The sequence below is a fragment of the Schistocerca americana genome, chromosome 4 (genome assembly GCF_021461395.2).
Source record: "Schistocerca americana isolate TAMUIC-IGC-003095 chromosome 4, iqSchAmer2.1, whole genome shotgun sequence".
Lineage (NCBI taxonomy): Eukaryota > Metazoa > Arthropoda > Insecta > Orthoptera > Acrididae > Schistocerca > Schistocerca americana.
This window is the reverse complement of record NC_060122.1, coordinates 423762749-423785240: the sequence shown is the minus strand read 5'-3', so window position 1 is coordinate 423785240 and position 22492 is coordinate 423762749. Positions and strand designations below refer to the sequence as shown.

General features: G+C 40.2%; 1 protein-coding gene across 1 annotated transcript in view; it reads right to left on the bottom strand.

Moving 5' to 3' along the window:
* Window positions 1-22492, bottom strand: part of LOC124613098 (PHD finger protein rhinoceros) — a 246420-nt gene that overhangs the window by 168933 nt on the left and 54995 nt on the right. The window contains exons 6-7 of the mRNA XM_047141692.1: window positions 20897-21057; window positions 228-376 (exon numbers count right to left, since the gene is read on the bottom strand). Coding sequence (XP_046997648.1) covers window positions 228-376; window positions 20897-21057 — 310 coding nt within the window. The remainder of the gene's footprint in view (window positions 1-227; window positions 377-20896; window positions 21058-22492) is intronic.

Sequence of the window (22492 nt, the reverse complement as noted above, 5' to 3'; positions counted from 1 at the left end):
ACACATACATTCACATTTCAAACATTTTGTTTGTTTTCCAGGTGCCAACAATAGTGAATGGCTTCTCTAAGACGTAAACAAGCCTGTACACTTTATACAAAAAGAAAATTAAAAAGACTGATTCTCATTTTAAAATAACTGGCTTGTAACTCTAAATGGGCAGAGTTGTTACCAGACTTTCTGCAATGTACTGCAAACAATTAATACACTGAAACAATTATACTCACCGATCTGCAAACATCACAGATGACATTTTCGTCATATTCTATACCAAGGCCCTCCTCAGTTTTAACAATGGTTTGTATCTTTTCCCAGCAGCGTACTTCAAGTTCTTCAATGACTCGCTCCAACTGATCTTCAGTTACTGGTTGCAAGCCTGTAAAAAGCACCAATAAAATCAATACAGAAACTGACATCCATATTTACACTCGTTCTTGTGCTGCATTTTGCTTAGAATGGAGACAAGCAATGTGGGCAAACACAGAATACTTTTGGCCAGTTCAGTTTCGTAGAATATTGTTTCATTAAAAACCTTTTCCCTAAAGAAAAAGTCTTTTGTGAATATTAGTACATATACAGAACACTATTCTCACTTTTATGTCTGCTATTATACCTGTAATATAAATCAAGTGTGTGTAACTTTATAGATCAAGTCATTAACGACAAGTATCTTGTGGTGGTCATTTTTGCAACAGCTATATACAGGGTGGTCCACTGATAGTGACCAGGCCAAATATCTCACGAAATAAGCATCAAACGAAAAAACTACAAAGAACGAAACTTGTCTAGCTTGAAGGGGGAAACCAGATGGCACTCTGGTTGGCCCGCTAGATGGCGCTGCTATAGGTCAAACAGATATCAACTGCATTTTTTAAAATAGGAACTCCCATTTTTAATTGCATATTCATGTAGTACATAAAGAAATACGAATGTTTTAGTTGGACCACTTTTTTCGCTTTGTGATAGATAGTGCTGTAATAGTCACAAACGTGTAAGTACGTGGTATCACGTAACACTCACCCAGTGCAGACGGTATTTGCTTCGTGATACATTACCCGTGTTAAAATGGACCGTTTACCAACTTCGGAAAAGGTCGATATCGTGTTGATGTATAGCTATTGTGATCAAAATGCCCAACGGGCGTGTGCTATGTAGGCTGCTCGATATCCTGGACGACATCATCCAAGTGTCTGGACCGTTCGCCGGATAGTTACGTTATGTAAGGAAACAGGAAGTGTTCAGCCACATATGAAACGTCAACCATGACCTGCAACAAATGATGATGCCCAAGTAGGTGTTTTAGCTGCTGTCATGTCTAATACGCACATCAGCAGCAGACAAATTGTGCGAGAATCACGAATCTCAAAAACGTTGGCGTTGACAATGCTACATCAACATCAATTGCACCTGTACCATATTTCTATGCACCAGGAATTGGATGGTGACGACTTTCAATATCGTGTACAGTTCTGCCAATGGGCACAAGAGAAATTATGGGGCGATGACAGATTTTTTGCACGCATTCTATTTAGCAACGAAGCGTCATTCACCAACAGCGGTAACGTAAACCGGCATAATATGCACTATTGGGCAACGGAAAATCCATGATGACTGTGACAAGTGGAACATCAGTGACCTTGGCGGGTTAATGTATGGTGTGGCATTATGGGAGGAAGAATAACTTGCCCCCATTTTATCGATGGCAATCTAAATGGTGCAATGTATGCTGATTTCATACGTAATGTTCTACCGATGTTACTACAAGATGTTTCACTGCATGACAGAATGGCAATGTACTTCCAACGTGATGCATGTCCAGCACATAGCTCGCATGCAGTTGAAGCGGTATTGAGTAGCATATTTCATGACAGGTGGATTGGTCATCGAAGCACCATACCAGGGCCTGCACGTTCACCGGATCTAACGTCCCCAGATTTCTTTCTGTGGGGAAAGCTGAAGGATATTTGCTATCGTGATCCACCGACAATGCCTGACAACGTGCGTCAGCACATTGTCAATGCATGTGCGAACATTACGGAAGGTGAACTACTCGCTGTTGAGAGGAATGTCGTTACACATATTGCCAAATGCATTGAGGTTGAGGGACATCATTTTGAACATTTATTGCATTAGGTACATGTATCACATTGGAACAACCAAAATAAAATGTTGAAACATAGCTATATTCCGTATTTTAATTTAAAAAACCTACCTGTTACCGACTGTTCGTCTAAAATTGTGAGCCATATGTTTGTGACTATTACAGCGCTATCTATCACAAAGCGAAAAAAGTGGTCCAACTAAAACATTCATATTTCTTTACATACTACATGAATATATAATACAAATGGGGATTCCTATTTTAAAAAAACGCAGCTAATGTCCGATATGGCAGCACCATCTTGCGGGCCAACCATAGTGCTATCTGGTTTCCCCCTTCAAGCTACACAAGTTTCCTTCTTTGTAGTTTTTTCGTTTGATGCTTATTTCGTGAGATATTTGACCCGGTCACGATCAATGGACCACCCTGTATATAAATTGCAGCAGTTTAAAATAAAAATACCATTTGCACACTACACATTAAACTTTTTACGAGGGCGGTTCAGAAAGTAACCTCCGATTGGTCACAGTGCGGGTTGTGGGGGGAGTAGCGACGCCATCTGTGCGTTCACGCGCTCAACAGGTCAGTCGGCATCAAGCCGTGGTCGAGTGAACGTCGTACCTGCGCTAGTTTAGTTTTTGTGGCAGTTTGAAATGTGTGCTGCAATAGAAAACCCCGCCAAATGTGAAGTGCGTGCTGTCATAAGGTTTTTTACAGCCAAAGGATATTCTGCAGCAGCTATTCATCGCGAGCTTTGTGCCGTGTACGGACCAAGAGTTATGAGTGAAGGAGTTGTCCATGAATGGGTACGTTTATTTAAAAGTGGACGAGAAAACGTTCATGATGACGAGAGGAGTGGTAGACCATCATTGGTGACTGACGAACTCGTTCAGACAGTTGATGCAAAAGTTCGTGAAAATCGACGTTTCTCAATGTCGGAGTTGTCTACTGGTTTTTCACAGATTTCTAAGACTCTCTTGTACGAGATAGTGACAGCAAGATTGGGTTACCGTAAGTTCTGTGCACGATGGGTGCCCAAAATTCTTACCGACCACCACAAAACTCAAAGAATGGCCTCTGCATTAGACTTTCTGTCACGTTATGAGGACGAAGGAGAACCATTGTTAAACAGAATCGTGACCGGTGACGAAACCTGGATTAAGTACGTGAACCCTGAGACAAAAGAACAATCAAAGATGTGGGCACATTCAAATTCGTCTACCAAACCAAGAAAAGCCTCGCAAGATTTTTCTGCCAGAAAACTGATGGCAACGGTGTTTTGGGATGCCAAAGGGGTGTTGTTGGTTGAATTCATGGAACGTGGTACGACCATTAATCAAGACGTGTACTGTGAAACAATAAAAAAGTTACGACGGGCTATACAGAACAAACGCCGTGGTATGCTGACTTCCGGTATCGTTTTTTTGCACGATAACGCCCGTCCTCACTCTGCTCGCAGAACAACGGCCCTTCTTGAGTCCTTCAAGTGGGACGTTATCAACCATCCACCTTACAGCCCAGACCTGGCACCAAGTGATTATCACCTCTTCATGCATTTGAAGAAATGGCTCGGGTCACAGCGGTTTGATGACGACGAAGAGCTCAAAGATGCGATCACAGGCTGGCTCCAGGCACAAGCGGGTGATTTTTATGCAGAAGGAATTTCAAAGCTTGTGAAGAGATACGATAAGTGCCTCAATCGCTATGGAGACTATGTAGAAAAATAGTGCAAAGATGTAGTTGTAAGATGTATATATTAAAATATTTTTATTTAACTTGGTGTATTTTTTTAAATCAACCGGAGGTTACTTTCTGAACGGCCCTCGTATTTTATTTGTGCACCCAGACATGGTTTTCATTATTCATGTAGAGTGGATGCCTTGAAATATTACGTGATTTTTTTTGTTTGCAACATAGGTTATGGATTTAAAACAGTTCCTAGAAGTTCTTATAATAAAATGGAAAAGTACTTACAGATCAGAATCTAATTCATTATCTGTAAGCCAAACTGCTTTCTCTCATACGGGAAGTTGCTTGAAAGCTTGCAGCTTTTCTTGTAGCCACTCTGTTTTCGAAACACACAACTTCCTCAGTTTATGCTTTCTTCTCTCTCTCTCTTTATGTTTTTTTTTTTAATTTTTATTTATATATGTGTGTGTGTGTGGGGGGGGGGGGGGGGGGGGGATTTCTGTCTGTGGCATGATCAATCAGTTATATTCATTTGGTCATTTAGTAATAGCTTCTTTTCAGCCTTTGTTTGGTACATGTGTGTTTTTTATTGCGCATTTAGGAGGTGTCTCTCATTATTTATTCCAACTATTTTCATTTTTACCTCTGCCTTGTGGTTATTGTCTTTTAAATGTTCTGCAGAACTTGTGTGGCTTGTCTGATATTTCCGTACTCTAATATATTCTTTGTACTGGACATCGAATGATTTGCTAGTTTGTACTACGTAACTTCCATCGCATGTGTTGTGTTGTAATTGGTATATTCCTGCTTTCTGGTGTATCTCTGCATCTTTTATTATTTTTTCAATGTTATTTTAGACTGAATTGTCTGTTTTGAATGCTATGTTTACGCCTTGCTTTTGAAAATATTTGTCATTTTATATATGAGTTTGTACTTGTATGTCACTGTGTACCATCTTCAATCTTTTTTCTTGTTTTCACGTATTATTTGTGTCATCATTGTCCTATTGTGTGTACGTGTCTGAGTGACGTTTTATTGTGTTGTTTGTGGCTGTGTATCTATTGTGTTTACCGACTATATTTCTTGTTTAATTTTGTGACTAGATTACTATTGTACCCATTATAATGGCAGTTACAGTCCTATGTTCCAAAAACAGAATGAACGCAAGAAAAACTGCAAGGTTTCAAGCAGCTTTCCATATGAGAGGAAGCAGTCTGGCTTGCAAATAATGAATTAGATGCCGGTCTGTAATTACTTTTCTATTTTATTATAAGAACTTCCATTTTTTAAATCTATAGCTTATTACGTGCAAATGAAAAAAAAAATCATCTAACTTTTACCACACCCACTGAAGATGCCTTATAAATAAGGTAAAATGGTCTAGGTGCAGCATGCAAAAGGAATTTTCTTTTAAACCATTACAAGTAGTTAATATTTCCCATCTGTTCCACACAAATCTATTTCTAAAAGTTTCTTTCATCTTGTCTACAGATTGATTTATGTAATGTAATTAATCATAAAAAATTGATTGGAAGCATGTATAGTGAAGAAAAGTTCTGAATGTACAATAAAAGACACTGTTCAAAGTCTATATTCCTTCACATTCTTTGGAAATTGAAATGCAGTTGATACATGCTAGCCTCTAAAATTGCAACACCATGAAGGCGACATGAAGTAAATGTCAAAAGTAATGAATTTTTTGATCTGCAGGGACACACAAATAATTGGCCTTTTAACACAAGTGCAAGCAACAGGGAGGAATAACAGCATCTACATAACATACATAACAAAAGATGGGTTTCTCATTCAGGAACCATATTTCAGTGTTGGTTTTATGTGAGAAAATTGGGATCTTGCAAGAAGGAGAAACGTGTAAGGGTACATGTTGAAATTCGACAGCTATAGGATTGTGGCATAGTGACACTGCAGATTATTGTTTACTGCAGCTCATGTTGGTCAGGATACCATGACTGCCATGAGAATATGAGATCCATGGATTCAAGAGGGTTGTACTCAGTGTCATGCTGATTTCAAAGGCTAAGCTTAACATGTGTCCAACAAGAGTCACTGTTTGCTTGGGTGAGCAGGATCATAAAGCCACATCACACAATTCAAGTCAAGAAATGGGCTTCTTTGCAACAAGGAAAGTATCCATACAGTGTGAAAACAACAGAGGCAATGTGGACTGTCACCACAGAAACCAATGTTGTGTCTTTACTGGTATAAAGGCAGACAAATGCCTGCCAACATCGGTGTGTGTGACAGTTTAAAGAAAAATTTGGTATGTTTTAGTTGTAATCAAGGTAGTTTCATTACCTTTACTTGTTAATGCAGCAAACTGATTTATGACAAAATGTGTTGGGTATTGATCATATATTGTTATAAGTATTTGCTTAAATAAGATTGTTTAAAATGTAGTATTAAGTACCAGTGCATAAGTGATGACCAACACCAATAGAGAATCAAGTGGCAAAGGTGATACCAGAATGGGTGGCTGACAGCAATAGTAGTTCGAGGAGCAAAGATGCAAGGAAGCTGGCCATGAGACAAAGATATGATGGACATCGGAAATAATGATTTAATTGTTAGAAGTTACAGTAGCACTGTATGTTTGTTTGTGTAAGTGATTTCAAATTGTTTTAACATGGGTCATATAGTCATAGTGACAGTCACAATTAACTGTTGCATGGATCACCACTTTGGAGTGCTGGAACTTGGAGTAGTAATAGAATATGGGTTCTTACAAGTCAGAGTGATTACTGATCTGATATAGTTGGAAGTATATTTGCAGGTTTGGTAGGTCGGCTACAAAAAGTGACCTCTATTCTACTTGTTTAACTCTGCAAGTTTCTGCTGATGAATTTCGGTCTGGGTAAAAACCCTAAGAGATTTTGGTCTTATGTAAAATCAGTAAACGGTATGAAATCATCTAATCATTCACTCAGGGACCATAAAGGCACCAAAACGGAAGACAACAGAGAGAAGGCCAAAATACTGAATTCAGCCTTCTGAAATTGTTTCGCACGCAAGATCATAACACAGTCCCTGCTTTCAGTCACTGTACAAATGTCGAAACGGCCAATATTTAGATAACCAGTCATGGAATAGAAAAGCAACTACATTCACTTAGTAGTGGAATGGCATCATGAGCAGATCAGATACCTATAAGATTCAACAAAAATTATGTGAAACAACTTGCTCCCCTTCTAGCAGCAGTTGCTGGAGCAACGAAGGGTACCTAGCAACTGGAAAAAAATACAGTCATTCCCATTTTCAAGCAAGGTTGTAGGACAGATTCACATAATTGTAGACCTACACTGCTGACATCAATTGGCAGTAGAAATATGTAACAAGTTTTATGCTCAAGGATTGTGGAATTTTTGGAGAATGAATGTTTCCTCTATAAAAATCAATACGGATTCCACAAACAGAAATCTTGTGAAATTCAGCTTCCTCTGCTCCTCCATGACATCCATAATGTAGGAGACAACACCTAAATTGCTGCTGAGTTACTTGACTTGCCCTGCACTGCTGTTTAGTGAAGAGGGAACAGATTTTTGAATGGATTCAAGACTTCCTTGCAGATAGAACTAAACATGTTGCTCTTAACAGAATAAAACTGACAGCTTGGATTGGATGAGAACAGCTGAGACTGAGACCAGGTTTACAGGAGCGAAGGACAATAACTCCTATCTGTGTAGTTAATTAAAGCTGGTGTTGGAGGGCAGTATCTAGATGGCACAAGTTCTGATGCAGCTGTGAATTTGAGCATTTTGTGCTCAGCAGTGTGTTCCTCTACTGGGTAGTCAAATTTTCTTTTGGCTACAGTTTGGTGATGGCTATACATTTCTAGTGGACAGCTGGTTGCTGGTCATGCACACATAAAATTTCGTGAAGAAATTGCAACAGAGCTAGTACATGAAATGGCTGCTTTCACACGTGGTCCTGCCTCTGATGGGACAGGATAAGCCTGTGACAGGACCGGAGTTGGATGTGCTGGGCTGATGAATCGTGCAGGTCTTGCACTAGGGTCTTCCCCTGTGGCAAGGGTTTGGGAGTGGCATAGGGATAGACCAGGTTGGGTGAAAATACCACTTTAGAAGGAGTGGGAATGAGTGTGGGTAGGATGTTCCTAATTTCTGGGCACTACAATAAATGGTAGAAGCCCCGTCCAAGAACATGGTCAGCTGGTCCTGGTCTCTGGTGATACAGAGTGACATGGGGGTACTCTTTTGCAGCTGCTTCTTGGGGATTGTGCGAAATATGGTGCAAGAAATCTGTTACTGCACTCAATTTGAGGGGGTGGGAGGAGGGGGCAGGGTGTGTTAGGATGGAATACCTATCTGTGAAGGCTTTTGTAAGACTGTCAGAATACCGAGAAAGGGATTTCTTGTCACTGCAAGTATGCTGTCCACAGGTGGCCAGCTGAATGGAAGTGATTTTTTGGAGATATATTAATATTCAACTCAGATCTTTGAGCGCCTTTATCCATCAACACTTAACTCCTTCCCAGTGAACCCTTTTGTAAATCCCTCTCAGCAACCAGACTTTGTCCAACCAGTGTTCTTCATTTCTCACATCCTATAAAACACCCTCCCAACATTCCGCAAAATGAGAACCAAAACAAATCCAGAACACTGTTATCAACCTATCCACCAAAAACTGCAGAAGTTTCAATTATATCCAAAGGCATTACCTGAGTCCCATACCCATGCTTACCCATCAAATTCCTATTCTCCTTCTCCCGATCCCTACAGTGGGAACCTTCTTTGCTATTAATCCCTCCCAACAAATCCAACCTAGTCTCAACACTGAACCTCACCTATCCCAGTTCATGCTACAATCCAACCGTTATCTCTCCCACCACCGCCACCTAACCACCCCAGGTCATCTTCTAGGAATTTTTTACCTCCGACTTGGCCTCACCATCCTTACCAGATCTGTTCCCAAGAACATAATCCTCTCAACAGAAAAAAGGAACAGTTATTCGCAAACTCAAGACAGACAAAGGCTCCACCACTGTGTTAATGAAATGCACTGACTACCTCATAAAAGGGCTCTACCAATCATCGACTCCTCCACCAACAGGCTCTGCCATACTGACCCCATCCCAGAACTGAAACATAATCTCCAATCCTTATGCATATCCCAGAATCTCTCTCATGTATTCATCTTTCTCCTCATCCCAACAAAACTCCACACACCCACCTTCCACATGCTTCCCAAAACCCACAAACCCAACATTCCTGGGCAACTCATTGTAGAATCTCTGCTATTGGTGACCAACAACTCCAACCAATTGCCTGTAACCTTGGCTCTCATATCAGAGATACAAACCAAATTCTTCACCAACTCTCAACCATCCCCACCCCATTACCACATGAATCCCCTCTCTCTGCTGTTGATGCTGCCTCACAATACATCCACGTCCTTCATTCCCATGGGCTTGCTACTATCAATATTTGCCTCTCTCAGTCTCTTCCCAACTGCAAACCAACCTTACACAGCTTACCATTTATAACAACACATATAACTACTCCTCTTTTGAGGATAAGACATATACACAAATCCATGACACAGCCACGGGTATCTGCATGGCACGTTCCTATGCCAACTTATTTATGGGCCATCTAGAGGAAACCTTCCTGGTCTGCTCAAACCTGAAACCCCTTTCTGGTTCAGGTTTATTGATGATATCTTCATGATAGGGACCCAGGGCCAAGTCAACCTACTCTCATTCTTCCACAACCTCAACATCACCTCTCCCATCCAGTTCACCTGGTCATCCTCTCAGCCCAATGTGCCACCTCCATGGGCATTGATCTCCATATCTCTGTTGGCTCCAGTCATATATCTGTTCATATCAAGCCCACTAATCACCAACAGTAACTGCATTTTGACAGCTGTCATCCCTTCATCACCAAAAATTTGCAACCATTTAGCTTAGCAACCTGTGGATGGTGTACCAGTATGCTGAAGGTATCATCAAGGTCTTCCCAGACACACACTGCTCTCAAATAATTACAGAACTGTGGACTTAGATCTACAAAAAAATATGCCTGAGAATTATTGAGAGAGGCAGCTCTGTGTGGTGGAGCAATCCGAAAGTTTCCTTTTGAGGGCGTTGCTGCAGTGTATATGCAGCATAACATGGCTCAAATGCGGGTATATAAGCACAAACATACAGGCAAGGGATTAGTGTGGCATTCATGTCTTTCCAACAAGTGTGAACTATGGTGACGTTATTACCAAGTACGTCCAACCAGGACAACATGCTGATATTCTTTTCTTGGCTGGTGAAGGACAAACAATGGATAACATCCACCACAGAATGAAGAATGTGTCTGGAGGCAGCATGTCTGTTGAAAACCTCCATAGCAGAAAGGTGCACAAAGTTGGTGTTACTGCTTGATGATAACGCATATCACCATACTGAAAATATTGTAATGGAAAACTTATGCCAACTCAAGTGCGAGACAATCAAGGAGTGGCCCTACAATCCTAATCTCTCCCCATGCAATTATGACATCCTTGATCCCTTAAAAAAGGCCTTGAATGGTTGACAATTCCTGTTGAATGATATGCAACAGGCAGTTACAGACTTCCTCATACAGCAGGACACAATGTTTTACCAAACGGGTATCTTCAACTTGGTGCGTTTGTGGGATGATTGCCTCAATGCTCATGTCAATTTTGCCAGATTGTCATACTGATTCTGGACTGTATGGCCTTCAAACTAAAACTTTTTTTTGTCTCCTCTTATACATTCCTGACAGGCTGAAGCTTGAGAGTTCGAATCCCATCAGGTATTCTAAAATTTAATTTTAAAATCTTTATCAAAATGATCTTATTTTCATTTAATTATTAGATTAAATGTATTTTCTTTATTAAATTACACTAAAATCACATACACAAAGATAAAAAATGAAAAAATAAATATGGGAAGATAAAATAAGAGCACATAAAAAGTTAATATGATAATTAAAATAATGTGGCAAAGGATTAGAGACAAAAAAGTACATTTCAACCAATTAATTGAATAAAAATATACTCCAAGTCATTTCGATAATGATTAAAAATAATATTTTACATGCACCTGATGGGATTTGAACGTACAACCTTCAGCATATAAGAAATAAACATGAACCATTACACTAGACCACTGCTCTGAATAACGCTATTATTTTTAAGCTTGTAGAACAGGCTGTTCCACACAGTGCTCCATTGAGGAGGAGCACTCCAGAGCACTCACTGTAGCAGCATGGAGCTTATGTAGTGGTGGAAAGCGAACTCACTGCCCCCTGGACGCATAAAGCCTTAACTGATGTAACAATCCACGTTCAACAACATCTATGTTTGGTCACTGTGGTCCTAACATGTTTTTTGAGAAGGATGGATGACCACAGTGCCTTGCATGTCACATAGTATCTAATTCTGCTATGAAATACAACATACAATGTAATTTTACATGCCTTCACAAAGCATGTTACGAACAGGTAGGAGGTGAAGTATGTAGAGTGCTAGGAGCCAAGCTTAAGATGACCTACCAGAAGTTGTAAGTTTAAAAAAGAATTCAAAGTACAAAAGTTATAAATACACTCCTGGAAATGGAAAAAAGAACACATTGACACCGGTGTGTCAGACCCACCATACTTGCTCCGGACACTGCGAGAGGGCTGTACAAGCAATGATCACACGCACGGCACAGCGGACACACCAGGAACCGCCGTGTTGGCCGTCGAATGGCGCTAGCTGTGCAGCATTTGTGCACCGCCGCCGTCAGTGTCAGCCAGTTTGCCGTGGCATACGGAGCTCCATCGCAGTCTTTAACACTGGTAGCATGCCGCGACAGCGTGGACGTGAACCGTATGTGCAGTTGACGGACTTTGAGCGAGGGCGTATAGTGGGCATGCGGGAAGCCGGGTGGACGTACCGCCGAATTGCTCAACACGTGGGGCGTGAGGTCTCCACAGTACATCGATGTTGTCGCCAGTGGTCGGCGGAAGGTGCACGTGCCCGTCGACCTGGGACCGGACCGCAGCGACGCACGGATGCACGCCAAGACCGTAGGATCCTACGCAGTGCCGTATGGGACCGCACCGCCACTTCCCAGCAAATTAGGGACACTGTTGCTCCTGGGGTATCGGCGAGGACCATTCGCAACCGTCTCCATGAAGCTGGGCTACGGTCCCGCACACCGTTAGGCCGTCTTCCGCTCATGCCCCAACATCGTGCAGCCTGCCTCCAGTGGTGTCGCGACAGGCGTGAATGGAGGGACGAATGGAGACGTGTCGTCTTCAGCGATGAGAGTCGCTTCTGTCTTGGTGCCAAAGATGGTCGTATGCGTGTTTGGCGCCGTGCAGGTGAGCGCCACAATCAGGACTGCATACGACCGAGGCACACAGGGCCAACACCCGGCATCATGGTGTGGGGAGCGTTCTCCTACACTGGCCGTACACCACTGGTGATCGTCGAGGGGACACTGAATAGTGCACGGTACATCCAAACCGTCATCGAACCCATCGTTCTACCATTCCTAGACCGGCAAGGGAACTTGCTGTTCCAACAGGACAATGCACGTCCGCATGTATCCCGTGCCACCCAACGTGCTCTAGAAGGTGTAAGTCAACTACCCTGGCCAGCAAGATCTCCGGATCTGTCCCCCATTGAGCATGTTTGGGACTGGATGAAGCGTCGTCTCACGCGGTCTGCACGTCCAGCACGAACGCTGGTCCAACTGAGGCGCCAGGTGGAAATGGCATGGCAAGCCGTTCCACAGGACTACATCCAGCATCTCTACGATCGTCTCCATGGGAGAATAGCAGCTTGCAAGGCTGCGAAAGGTGGATATACACTGTACTAGTGCCGACATTGTGCATGCTCTGTTGCCTGTGTCTATGTGCCTGTGGTTCTGTCAGTGTGATCATGTGATGTATCTGACCCCAGGAATGTGTCAATAAAGTTTCCCCTTCCTGGGACAATGAATTCACGGTGTTCTTATTTCAGTTTCCAGGAGTGTATATGCAGCATTAGATCATGTACTGTAAAATGTTTATACGTGAATAATAGTACAGAAAATGCAAGTGAGGCAACAGTCCAAGCACGCTACAAAGTCAGTCACATTATTGCAAAAGTGGCAAGCTGTTTTCAGTGGGACCACTCTTAAAATCGTGAATGGTAGCAGTTGCAGAATGTTTGTGTCTGAGGGAGTTGCAGGCAATTGAAGGCGTTTGCCTTTCAAAGCGAACAACATATCACTGAATCCTGGACCCAGCAGCGGATTTAGAGACACAGGTCAGGAAAAAAGCTGAGAGCTCTGTTACACTTTTGCTCACACTTGAGGAAAGTACACATATATCTGACATGCATAGTTTTTCATATTTGTCTGTGAAGTTGATAAAAAGCTGCAGGTAACTGAGGAATTTTTGGATATGGTACCACTAGATTGCACAGCAACATGACTTGATGTTTCTGAAGCGGTCTGTGAATCAGTGGACAATATTAATTTGTTGTAGGATGTGCTTCATTCTGTAACCACAGATGGTGAATCACAAATAATCAGGTGTCATCAAGGTTTCCGGTCTTACTTGAAAATAAACTCAAAAGCAAATTTGGTGAAGATGTTTTTACTGTCCACTGCTTTATTCACCAAACAGCACTGTATGCTGAAACAGTGGATGATGCAACTGGAATCACTCAACAGAGGAAAGTCCACTGGACCTGACAGGATACCAATTCGATTCTACACAGAGTATGCGAAAGAACTTGCCCCCCTTCTAACAGCCGTGTACCGCAAGTCTCTAGAGGAACGGAAGGTTCCGAATGATTGGAAAAGAGCACAGGTAGTCCCAACCTTCAAGAAGGGTCGTCAAACAGATGCGCAAAACTATAGACCTATATCTCTGACGTCGATCTGTTGTAGAATTTTAGAACATGTTTTTTGCTCGAGTATCATGTCGTTTTTGGAAACCCAGAATCTACTCTGTAGGAATCAACATGGATTCCGGAAACAGCAATCGTGTGAGACCCAACTCGCTTTATTTGTTCATCAGACCCAGAAAATATTAGATGCAGGCTCCCAGGTAGATGCTATTTTTCTTGACTTCCGGAAGGCGTTCGATACAGTTCCGCACTGTCGCCTGATAAACAACGTAAGAACCTACGGAATATCAGACCAGCTGTGTGGCTGGATTGAAGAGTTTTTAGCAAACAGAACACAGCACGTTGTTCTCAATGGAGAGACGTCTACAGACGTTAAAGTAACTTCTGGCGTGCCACAGTGGAGTGTTATGGGACCACTGCTTTTCACAATATATATAAATGACCTAGTAGATAGTGTCGGAAGTTCCATGCGGCTTTTCGCGGATGATGCTGTAGTATACAGAGAAGTTGTAGCATTAGAAAATTGTAGCGAAATGCAGGAAGATCTGCAGCGGATAGGCACTTGGTGCAGGGAGTGGCAACTGACCCTTAACATAGACAAATGTAATGTATTGCGAATACATAGAAAGAAGGATCCTTTATTGTCTGATTATATGATAGCGGCACAAACACTGGTAGTAGTTACTTCTGTAAAATATCTAGGAGTATGCGTGCGGAACGATTTGAAGTGGAATGATCATATAAAATTAATTGTTCGTAAGGCGGGTACCAGGTTGAGATTCATTGGGAGAGTCCTTAGAAAATGTAGTCCATCAACAAAGGAGGTGGCTTACAAAACACTCGTTTGACCTATACTTGAGTATTGCTCATTAGTGTGGGATCCGTACCAGATCGGGTTGACGGAGGAGATAGAGAAGATCCAAAGAAGAGCAGCGCGTTTCGTCACAGGGTTATTTGGTAACCGTGATAGCGTTACGGAGATGTTTAACAAACTCAAGTGGCAGACTCTGCAAGAGAGGCGCTCTGCATCGCGGTGTAGCTTGCTCGCCAGGTTTCGAGAGGGTGCGTTTCTGGATGAGGTATCGAATATATTGCTTCCTCCTACTTATACCTCCTGAGGAGATCATGAATGTAAAATTAGAGAGATTAGAGCGCGCACGGAGGCTTTCAGACAGTCGTTCTTCCCACAAACCATACGCGACTGGAACAGGAAAGGGAGGTAATGACAGTGGCACGTAAAGTGCCCTCCGCCACACACCGTAGGGTGGCTTGCGGAGTATAAATGTAGATGTAGATGTAGAAAGTTGTGGTCAAGTGTGTGAATTTTGTGCAGTGTCACAGTGTAAATCATTGGCAATTCGAAGAATTCCTGGAAGATATGGAAACATAGTTTGGGGCATTCCTTACCGTAGTACAGTCCATTGGCTTGGCCACGGAGAAGTTATTGTTGTTTTCTATGCCATTCATAAGGAAATATTTCTCTTTCTCGAAATGAAAGGGGAAGAAACATACTGTGTGAAAGATTTGCAATGGGTATCAAACCTAGCATTCCTGACATAACAATGCATTTTTTCACTGAAGGGCAAAGAGCAGCAAGACCAAATCAGAGTGTTCATGGAAAAATTAAGTTTGTTAGCAAGGCAAATAAGTAATGAATTTTAACATTCTTCAGTCATGTGACTTCTTTAAAACTACCTGTAAGGACCACTTCTGGTGTTTACCAAGCAAGGATAAAGCAGTTCATCCTGTCTTTAGAAAAAAGATTTGAGAGTTAACCATTTTGTAAACGGAAATGAAATTGAAAATGAAACTTCCTGATTGATTAAAACTGTGTGCTGGACTGAGACTCCAACTTGGGACTTTTGCCTTTCTTGGGAAAGTGCTCTACCAACTGAGCTACCAACGCACGACTCACAACCTGTCCTCACAGCTTTATTTCCGCTATCTCGTCTCCTACCTTCCAAACTTTCATTCTGGAAATGAAACTGTTCACCACTCCTCGATTTCATATGATGATTTGGCACCCCCCTGTTAGAAGTTATAGATTTGCAAAATTCAACATTGTTTAAAGGTAGGTTCTATAACAAGCTGAGTTGGTCATGCTGGTATCGTTCATTACAGTGAAAAATTATTACATAAGCTACACAAAAAATTCACAGGGATCATCTGTATGTTTGGCTCTACAAACTCTTTAAGCAGCTTTTCTGAAAGAATAAAAACCAAGGAACAATCTTTTCTTTAGGGTCTGACAATGAAGAGCATCGTCTGCATTAACACTGCAAACACTTTGACGCTTGGTATTTCTGCTCTTGTTCTGAAAGGACAACGTCAAATTTGAGAAGCACAGGAAATATATTCAATTTCTTTTAAAACAGTTGTTTCTTACTACTTATTTCCTTAAATTCCCATTTCCCTGATGTAGCACGACGTGACATTGTGTCAGCTAACAGCACGGGGTTGGCGATCACATAAGGTGCAACTGGCAGATCAAAATGATCACCCTGGATTAATGAGCTGGAAGCAGCAGTACCTTAGTGCTTTGTTGACCAGACTTCCTGTAAATTTTCATTCACTGTACTTGAGATAATTTCTGTGATTATACACTAATATATCTTGTTCTGGATGAAATTAAAATTTAAATGACTTTAAAGAGTTTGTCAGTAGCCCCCTAACATGGTTGTTAACTAACAATGTTGCTTATAAGTATGTTGTGATGTAGCTTTTTTGTGAAAGTTGTATCCGACAAAAATACTGAGAATTCAACAATAAAAAGTTATTATAAAAGAATGAAGCGATTTCATAAATTCATTGAGGCTACAATAATTGGCATGTCACAAAACTCAACACTCATACAGAAAAACTCAAAACATTTTGTATTGTTGCAGCTCCACTTTAGATAGCTGCCAGGAGAATGCAACAGTAGATAATTAGGCAAGATGGCGACAGGTGGCAAGAAAGTGTATGTTGCACTTGAAATGCATTCACATTAGTCTGCCGTAAATGCACAATGACACTTCAGAGCTAAATTATGCATACACATTAGTCTGCCGTAAATTTCATTCAGCAATGGTATGCACAGCACAAGTTTCGTATGCAGTTCACAGAGGTTGATGAACAGAGCAAGCAGAGAACTGAACATATCACAACTGACCATTTGGAAGATCTTAAGAAAACGACTGAAACTGAAACCTCACCACTTGCAATTGCTACAAGCAACTGACTTCCGACAACAAATAAGACACACTGAATTTTCAAACAGTTGCAACTGTTTATGGAAGAGGATGGGTTTTTCAAGTGATGAAGGAACATTTTTCGTGAATGGCACAGTGAACAGGTACAATGTGCAACTCTGGAAGACAAAGAAGCCCCACACTATCGTGCAATACTTTTGAGATTCACCAAAAGGTAATGTCTTCAGAGCAGTTTAAACTTTATGATTTTTTTTTCCTCTGCAAAAAAACCATTACAGTCCACAGGTGTCTGGACAAGCTGTAAAATTGGATCATGTGACAACTGGAGATCCGCACCGTGGACTTCAGTTACCAACTGCATGGTCTTCACATCACTTCCATCATGATGCTTATGAATTATTAAAAACAGGAAATCAAGAAACTGATGAACTGGTCATAGTGGGGTTGATGATCAGCAATTCGTGTCATTGCCTTAACATTATCCCAACCTAATCCCACGCAAATTTTTTGTGTGGTGTTATGTGAAAGATTCAGTGTTTACGCCTCCTGTACCAACAAACCTAACAGAACTGTGACCTCACATCAACAGTGCTTCTGAACAGACTGACAGGGACATGCTGCAAAGAATGTGGGACAAACTTGATTAAAGACTTGATATCTGCAGAATTAGTAGGGAGGCACATGTGGAGCACACATAATACACAAAAAAAGAAAAAAGTTTTCGAGTGTTTCTATGTGTGTGCGAAGCCCTGTTGACAGTATGTCAAATAATACAGCAACAGCAAATCTGTGGAATTGCTTCAATCTTTTACAGTAACCTTATATTTGTGTATGACTTCCCCACTGAAAACTGAAGGAAAAGCAATAACTTGCAAACCACTTTTGACAATTGACTGCATGCAGACTGTTTTCCATTTCAATTTCTTTTTGAAGCTGTACATGCCAACCTTTATTAATGACACATAAATTGCATTCATCAAAGGAATACTTTAAGATTATATTTAGCAAATGAAATATAGTCTGGAGCTTGTATGACAGAGGACCTTGATTTGTATGATGCAGGCCCTTGATTTGTTTCCTGGGGAAATAACCAGATTTTACATTTGTTGTGATTTTTCTAAATTATCCAGTGCAAATGCCCCAAGAGCTCCCTACTTTCAGCCACAGACAAAGCCTTTACACATCTTTTCTTCATCCTTGTGCGATAACTAAAATATTTCATACCACCATTTTATGATACTTATATGTTAATGCCGTACAGTAGCCATTTTGTGGCTACTGTATGGCAGTTTGTTTTGAACATACAACTGTCTATTCAAAAGTTGTTCTAATGTGGACACAATTAACATGGCAGTTTTAAGGACTAGTTGTTCTGAACTGCGGTTACGTTAAATGTTGGTAACGTCTGGACCTGAACTACCTCGTTTATGACACCGTCAACCTTAGCAGGTAATTGCGCAGTACCTGTTACAGATGCTCCGTGTTCTGTGTTGCATGTTGCTTGTTGTTTTCTTTTCTTATTTCAAAATGGGTGAACAGACTAAATCTAGTCCACCACGGAGTTTGATTACGACCCTTACAACACCGGAAGGAATCTGCGATCCCTGTGGCCCTGTGTTGGTTATGCTTTTGTGGAAATGTAGAACACAGGTGTAAGCTCTGCCCTGCATGAGGGAGATGAAACTTGTTTCCTCTCCCTCAGGAGTCATAATTCGAGCTTGTTTGTGCTCGTGGCTGACTGCTCTTAAATAGAGCCAAAAGAAGAAAACAAGCAAACACAATTTTGGAAGAAAAGTTGCTGAAGTTTTTGCAAAAGGAAACATTCCAAGCAAAAAGCTCTCCAATCACCAGAAACTTATTTCAAAGCATTAAGGCTTTATTTTCAGGGAAAAAGAGTGACAACATTTTGAATTTACATCTCTAATCAATTTTTAAAAAAATGCCAAAAATAGATGCTACATTTTCAAGTTTCTGCCTATGATTATGATCATGACTATTTTTCAGAAACAAAGACCACAAGTGTAGGCTGGCTGCCCTGCACGGGAGGCACTGGTTTGTTCCCTGCACCATGCCTATTCCCTCGGACAGTCTAAGTTCTATTTCATTTACACTTACAGCCAAATGCCACATTATACTGTTCACACTCTGCACTACAGGCACCATAAAACAAATCTAGTCAAGGTATTTCGACCATGCCAAGAGTTTACCCTTACCATGGGAGAGGAGTTGTTTTAGAATCTAATTGCAGCTTTGTCAAGTATGGGTCACATGGCTATAAATGTGTGTCCATTAGCAAGTAACATCTGCGAGTGCTTGTTGTGGTTTCTACATTAGAACAAAAACTTGCACAAGTTTATTCCAACAATTAGCTTTGGTAAATTAATTTCAGAAACTTGCTGCAAGTACTCGCAGATGTGTTTCTGTAGACTTGTGTCGTAAGATAGGCAAGTGGAAGTTTACAGTCTCTTTGTTAAAAATAGGCAGATGCCACCATTGTTACATTATTATTATTATTATTATTATTGGTACTGTTGTCGAAGAACAATAGTTACAAAAAAATTAACATAAAAATAAGTGCTTGGGTGAAGAAATGGATACATATTTAAGTTATCACAAAATATTACCAAATGAAAGACTTTCTGACAATACCATATGCTTGTTTTGAACATCTCTTTTCTGGTGTACAATCAAATATTCATAGACAGAATACAAAAATGCAGCAATCTGTATAACCAAGAGATGACCTTTTAATTACTCTTGAACTTTTGCAGAAAGTATTTATTACTTTTACGACAAGTGTAATTAATTTATGTTTCTGCTATATTAAAAAAAAAGTCAGCTTAAATTTAAAGACATCTGTACTGTCATTCTATTTTTCCTTCTGGTGAAACAAAAACTCAGTAAATTCATTTTGTACTTCCTTGTTTGCAGTGGCCAACTATATTTGTCTGAGGATTCCAATGGTGCATTTGTTTTGCCCCTCTGTCTTTGTCCCATTCTCCTTTTGGTCTTGTACATTTTTGTACTGGTACTGAACACACAATACTTCTGCAATTTTCAGAAAACCTTCCAACAATGGCAAGATTGTCAAATACTCGCAGCAAGATGGAAGAAACGGTTTTCCCTAGCTTGCAATAGCTACTTCTGTAAGTTGACAAAACTTGTGGAAGTCAACATGCTGGGGATGTATCCACACGAAAGAACTTGCAGAAATAGCTTCTGCAAGCGACTTGCAGAAATTTGTTAGTGGGCATGCACCTTACAAATGCCCATGAAAAGGCTCTGTAATATGCTAATATGCTGTGATTCAAAATCAATATTCTGCATCTTTTGTAATTATTGAATTGGGTGGGGAAGGAAAATATGTCGAGATACACTTCAAGTCAGAGAAGATTTAGGTTCACCAGCGTAAAAATGCAGCTGCTTCTCAACAGAATGAATCATTTTTTGAAAGATTAATTAGAACCAAAGGAAGAAAACAACCAAACACACTTTCAGAAAAAAGGTTTTTGCAAAAGTATACGTATCAGTCAAAAAGCTCTCATTTTGTAGAATAAAAACTATTTTTTTCTACATAAATTATGTATCCCCATCAATGTCAAAGCACTAAGACTTTGTCTTCAGGCACAAAGTGTGACAGTCTTTTAATTTGCATGTTAAATCTTTTAATAATAATAATAATAAAGAGGCTAATTTCATTGGAAACAGCTGCTAATTTTGCCAAAAACAGGTACACCATTTTCAGGTCCATAATTAACTGGAACACTTATAATTTTAGAAAGGATAATTGGCTGGAGTTATCAACTATCTTTGTGCATAATGCTTCCCACACTACATACTGCGTCAAGGCAATAAAAAACTGCAACATACATGAAATGCTATCGCAGCAGCATCCATAGGAAAACTTTTATTTTGATGTAATATAGTTACTTGTATCTCACTATAGGAATTTATGTAATGTTTATATATGATAACTGTTATAGAAAAATGTAGTAGGCAGTTTCTTCTTAGGTCTGGCTATGAATAGACTTACCCATGGCTGCTCTTTCTCCATTGAGAAGTTGTAACCATGCGACATCACAGTCATCCAAATCATACGAACATGCTTTCTCTGCTTTTGTTGGAGTGTTAGACAAGTAATATTCATCACTTGATAGGAATTCATCCTTTGTGATACGGATGTATTTCTTTGGACTGGAAAGAAACACAATTATATTAAGGAGAAAACCAATGCTTGAACGTGACACATACACTAACATTTCTACATGCTTTACAATGATGAATGTAATACTATATGAAAGCATGGTACATTTGTTTCTTGACTGGGTGGTTAAGAAATAGGTTAAAGTCATATTGTATTGCTGGCTGGAACATCCAAGTTGTACGTATAGCCATTAAGGTATAGAAATAAAATACAATCCCAGCCATTCATTACTAAAATTACCATCAAATGGGATGAAGTTGTCCACTAAAGTGGAGTTGGCCATTAAGTTCAAAACATATTATGCTACATAACTATGTACTGGTGATGGAAATTCTGTTATTTGTTATATTTACTACTTGAAAGTTCATAATTCGTGGCAATGGCTAAATGTACAGTATTCCAAACCTCTATCTGAACACTAACCATTTTCAGACGGACTGACGATTTTTTAACTTTTTTAATGAGCTAAAACTCTTACTCGCATGACTGGCATAAAAAAACTCATGTGTCAAGGTCTTATATATGTAACGTACTGACCCTCCGCAATGACAACTAGAACAATAACAAAAGTTAACCTATACCACTTATTCATTTACAGACACATAAATAAAACTTTGTAAATTCTTATTGGAATACTTATATAGCTGACTGTCCTTTCTCATGTGGTTCTTTTATGAACAGACATTTGTTAATGCAGCAATAATGTGACGTAGTGAATGCAGCAACAATGTGACACAGTTGATGCAGTAACAACCATCTATAACAAAGTGGTGAAATGACAAAGTCTTCGTTGTAAGTGTCTGAACGATAACTTATGAATTTGTCACATACATCGCAGTTCTGTTTGTTGCATCATACATGTGAGATCATAACAGTTGTCAGTGTGAAAATACTGCTTGTGCACAAATATAATCAGGGTGAATTGAAGAAATATAGCCTGGATGTTTTTGAGCTATGTATTACATAAATTTTAAGTGGAAAAACAGCATTAACAAGGCTACCCGAGTGTACAAAATTACCAAAGGAACCGTGATAAACAGGATTCATGGGCGTCATGGTAAAACGCAAGTTGGTCAGCCAGTTTTTAGTGCTACGGAAGGAGAGTGTATGTCTTTTAAGAATTTCATCAAGCAAAATTATGACTACATTTCTTTACCCTTAAACTTTCTTTGTGTGTTACTTTGAAATTAATATGAAAATTCAATTATTATGCTAGATTTATTTTTCCACTGCTGATAAAGTTAAGGAACTGAAATTACCCTTAGAGTCATAAACAATCACAATTATCACATAACGGATAATCGATAAACTTCAGCCCCAGGTTGAGTGAAGCTGAGCAATGCAGGAGTCTGAGGCTTTTTTTAACACTCTGTTAGAACAAATGATAACAGAACAAAAATTTGATTACTACAGTTAATGCCCATG